We start from the raw sequence: 5,000 nt of genomic DNA, 5'->3' as shown, positions 1-5,000 counted from the left end.
CCCACTCTATCTCCACTGCAGGCTGTCGGCCCTCAGGCCAATTCAGTAACTCAGTCTTACAGAAGTCTTTGTAGTCGACACTTCACCAATCACTAAACCTGTGTGTGTGTGTGTGTGTGTGTGTGTGTGTGTGTGTGTGTGTGTGTGTGAATACCTTTTATATCATATTTTCATGCATTTATTTATTTCCATTTATTTTCCACAGACTGAGTGAGCTGTTTCCAGCAGCACAGGGGCTTAAATGTAGGATTTGTGACTGATATCATTAAAAAATAATAAATAAATAGATTTTATTCAACATTTTTTTAAATAACTTAAATTAATAAATTGGGAGATCAAAGAATAATACATTATAAATAATAAAAATGTTAATAAATAATACATAAAATATGAAGCTGTTTCCTGCAGCATTGTGGGATTTGTAAGGTTTTTGATTTAATAATGAAACTTATTGACAAATAAATTAGTAAATAAATAAATAAGTTGGTTTTAAAAGCTGATCAATAAATCATAAGTAAATAAATATATTTTGACTGTAATTTTTTTTTTTTTTACTAAATCGCTCTTACAAAAATAGAAAATACAAACAAAATGACAAAATTAATAAATTAATAAATAGGTTAAAAAAATAGTAATTACGTGATAAAGTGTTATAAATAATAATAATAATAAATTAGCACGTAGAATGAGGAATTCAGTTAGGAATTTATCGTTTCAATATCAAGTGAAATATTTTGACGAATTGACGAATGAATGAATAAACAAATACATTTCATGTATAAATATGTAATAAAACAATATTAATTAAAAAAAATAAAGAAATAGAGCCAGTGAAAGAAATGTCTGGTTTTGCTTATTATTGCTACTGCTAGGTTTCAGTGACTCAGAAAAAACACTGAATGAATAAATAAATAAATAAATAAATAAATAAATAAATAAATAAATAAGCTGCTTACTTAGAATTCTCATTCCCACTTGTGAAAATGTAATCTAGCTGCCACTTACATTTGTAGCATAATAATTTTATAGTGTGTAATTTGACAGCTCGGTGTGTGTGTGTGTGTGTGTGTGTGTGTGTGTGTGTGTGTGTGTGTGTGTGAGGGAGTGAAAGCCCGGCGTTTTTGTCTGTGTGTTTGTTTATCTGAAAGGATGCACATTGTATCAATTTACACTCGTGCTTTAGAGACGCCGCAGGCTGCGAGCTCTCAGAAGTTGGGAGAATTAATTAGGATTTTTTTCCCACTTCATATTATAACTTATTGTGTAATCTATGAGGAGAGAGAGAGAGAGAGAGAGAGAGAGAGAGAGAGAGAGAGAGAGAGAGAGAGAGAGAGAGAGAGAGAGAGAGAGAGAGAGAGAGAGAGAGAGAGAGCGAGAGAGAGAGAGAGAGAGAGACGTGTACCCTGAGGCTCTGTGCTTTTACACACTGCAGTCTTGGCAGCGGTTATCTACACGACACACAGCTCATCAAAGTCACATGGAGAACGAGGGAAAGGAGAGAGAGAGAGAGAGAGAGAGATAGAGAGAGAGAGAGAGAGAGAGAGAGAGAGACACTGCAGGAAGGAAGGAGGTAAAGTGTAAAGTGTGAGTGTGTGATAGCCACAAGCTGCTCGTCTTCTACCCTCTGCAGGAGAGCGGGAGATGATCCAGATAAACCAGGCTATCAGATTAAGACTCAGGATGTTATTGATTAGCGTCTGTTCAGCCACGTGAGCGTCCCGAGGTGACGAGACGTGTGTAATCAGATCTCAGGTGAAGGAGATAATCTCACTGCGTCAAGGTCGCACAACTTCTGTTCAACCCTCAAGTGGAGCTCATTACTTACTTTCTTTTACCGCTAACACACACACACACACACACACACACACACACACACACTCTCTCTTACTAAAGTATATCTGTTTCTAGGCACAAACTTTTCACCCCTTCCATAGTACCACCTGTGTGTGCTTGTCTATGTGTGTGTGTGTGTGTGTGTGTGTGTGTGTGTGTGTGTGTGTGTGAGGTGACCTACTGATAGAATTAACATGTGGAAATGGCTAACCGATGTCGCTCAAGTGTTTCCCATTTCCTAGGAGAAGCATTTGTCGAGTATTTAAAATAATACGCTTCCTCCAGAGCATCAAGGCGGCTCCAGTGTCCATGGCATGTTTTTCCTTCCACCAGAGGCTATTTTGTGCATAGGTTGTGTGTGTGTGTGTGTGTGTGTGTGTGTGTGTGTGTGTGTGTGTGTGTGTGTGTGTGTGTGTCTAAGCAAGTCCATGATAGACTAATTGGTTTAGCAGGCAGGGAGACCAAAGGGCAGCACAGCATAGCTGATTCAACACGAACCTGATGTGAGGAGAAAGAGAGAGATCATGTCTGTCTGTCTGTATGTCTGTCTGTCTGTATGTCTGTCTGTCTGTCTGTCTGTCTGTCTGTCTGTCTGTCTGTCTGTCTGTCTGTATGTCTGTCTGTCTGTATGTCTGTCTGAATGTCTGTCTGTATGTCTGTCTGTCTGTCTGTCTGTCTCTGTCTGTCTGTCTGTCTGTCTGTCTGTCTGTCTGTATGTCTGTCTGTCTGTATGTCTGTCTGTCTGTCTGTCTGTATGTCTGTCTGTCTGTCTGTATGTCTGTCTGTCTGTCTGTCTGTCTGTATGTCTGTCTGTCTGTATGTCTGTCTGTCTGTCTGTCTGTATGTCTGTCTGTCTGTCTGTCTGTATGTCTGTCTGAATGTCTGTCTGTATGTCTGTCTGTATGTCTGTCTGTCTGTCTGTCTGTCTGTCTGTCTGTCTGTATGTCTGTCTGTCTGTATGTCTGTCTGTCTGTCTGTCTGTCTGTCTGTATATCTCTGTCTGTCTCTCTCTTAGGGCCTCATGTCCCTATTCATCGTCCTGTTTACGGAACATTATTTCCCTCTTTTTGATTTTGTCTGTCTCACATCTGGCGTCACTTTGAATCTCAGTACTGAAAGACGTGATCTTCCTTCACACCAGGGTGCGGTGTGTTTTATGAACTCAGCCTCTCGCATTGACGTCTGGAGTTTAGAGTACGTTGTTAATCCAGTCGATCTCATGGTCATGATCACGTGATACACACAGTAGCAGATCTACTTATTTTGTCATCGCATACATCATTTATTTTCACCTTAATTCCTTCTACATGAGTTATTCTTTTTTACACATTATTCGTGTCATCATGTGTGAAACGTGCCTCCATCTTGTTTTTCTATACGGCACGTGATCGCATATTACTCACGTGATCAAGTGTCCGAACTGTGTCGGGCTTCATCTGATCAAAGCAGCCACACGTTTCCTCTCGCTTGCTTTTCCTTTATTCATTTACTAAAAAAAAAAGTATCATATCATTACATTTGACTCGTGATGTGGTTGGATTTTTTCCTACAAAAGCCCTAAGAAAAGGTACAAAGAGCTGTAAAGTGTGAGTGAGTGAGTGAAAATGTGAGTGACATTATTCAATACACTCGTTATTATTCATGAGCAGGGGATTGTGGGATGCCTGGAGGGTGGGATTAACTTCTCCCTCAGTGCTTGTTGAGCCGCACGCCTCGGGACGGCGAGCGGGTGACTGAAGGAGGAATCTCCGGGCCACACATTAAACAAATCCACAGCAGTGTCCATGAGAACCAGGAAGTTTCTCGTGTTGATCTTGAAGATCTCAGATGAGATGCTTTCCTCATCCTTTGCTTTGTTCCTCTGTTTCTCTGTGCAGGTGATGAGCATCCTGAGCAACCCCAACGCTGTGCCGTCTCAGCCGCAGCACGACTTCTCCATCTCGCCGCTCCACGGCAGCCTGGATGCCTCCGGCTCCATCTCGGCCAGCTGCAGCCAGCGCTCGGACCCCATCAAGAGCGTGGAGAGCCTGGCCTCGTCCCAATCCTACTGTCCTCCCACTTACAGCGCCACCAGCTACAGCGTGGACCCCGTGACAGCCGGATACCAGTACAGCCAGTACGGCCAGAGTGAGTACCACCCCTTCCCCGCCCGCACCAGCGGATGACCAATTTATTGTTTCTATGGCAACAGCTCAACACTTGTATGACAGAGCCTCTATATATACACACACAGATTAAAAACATGTCCAAACTTTTATTTTGTAAATTTTAACATTTGATGTAAAGGTAAAAGTAAAGCTAAACAGGAGTTTTTACAGGTTTTTTTTTGTAGTCACTTTGGCAACAGGAAAAAAACGTTTGTTTGTGTACGCGTGTCAGTGTGTGTGTGTGTGTGTGTGTGTGTGTGTGTGTGTGTGTTTATTTTTTTACTGCTTTATTAAATTCAATAAAAAGAGAGAATAAACCAGACTGATGAAGGATCGAGTGTTTACATGTTACATGATGACAGGAACTTGTTTCTCAGACATAATTTTAAGCAGACAAAATTAAAAAGTGTCTCTCTACAAAAAAGTTCCCAGACTGGTCCAGGACCTCAGTAATAGTGACAGAATGTGAACCTTCCAGTGCCTCTAAAAAGCTGTGAAATGTCTCCAAGTGGAATCACGTCGACTCTCAGACACCAGGCAAAAATAATTATTTGTTTAGTGGTGGTGGAAGTGGAGAAGGTGTCGATCGATGGCCGTGTCTCTTTCCCTCTGTGACCCCTGTGGCCAGAGGTACATACACATGCTCCTGATAAAGACCCTGTCCATGTCCCGGGGCTCGTCAGTTAGTCACACCCTGATCTGCTCGCCTGGGAAACAGGCATAGGGCTGCTTCAAAGCCCAGCAAGTTCCCTCAGGGGTTTCAGTGTCCTCTTAGCCACCTCTCTCACCTTCACACACACACGCACACACACACGTGCTGCAGGCCAGGAAAGGACTGATTGATTGAATTAACATTATCAGTGGCTGATGTTGTTACTGAGACCAAACTACAGCACTTCTGCTCACTGTCTCGGTGTGTGGGGTGCAAGTGAAGCGTGTGTGTGTGTGTGTGTGTGTGTGTGTGTGTGTGTCATGTTGGATCGATTGGAAGGTGCAGGATCTGTGGGAGGTGAGCTGACG

At 42.1% G+C, this 5,000-nt stretch overlaps 1 protein-coding gene across 3 annotated transcripts in view; it reads left to right on the top strand.

The window, feature by feature from the left end:
* Positions 1-5,000, top strand: part of pax7a (paired box 7a) — a 52,184-nt gene that overhangs the window by 45,910 nt on the left and 1,274 nt on the right. For all 3 annotated transcript variants that reach the window (XM_060857887.1, XM_060857886.1, XM_060857885.1), the window contains exon 8: positions 3,711-3,960. In XM_060857887.1, the coding sequence (XP_060713870.1) occupies positions 3,711-3,960 (250 nt within the window). The remainder of the gene's footprint in view (positions 1-3,710; positions 3,961-5,000) is intronic.

Source organism: Tachysurus vachellii, chromosome 22 (genome assembly GCF_030014155.1).
Source record: "Tachysurus vachellii isolate PV-2020 chromosome 22, HZAU_Pvac_v1, whole genome shotgun sequence".
NCBI lineage: Eukaryota > Metazoa > Chordata > Actinopteri > Siluriformes > Bagridae > Tachysurus > Tachysurus vachellii.
Note: the sequence above shows the minus strand (reverse complement) of the source record. Positions and strands in the feature narration are given on the sequence as shown.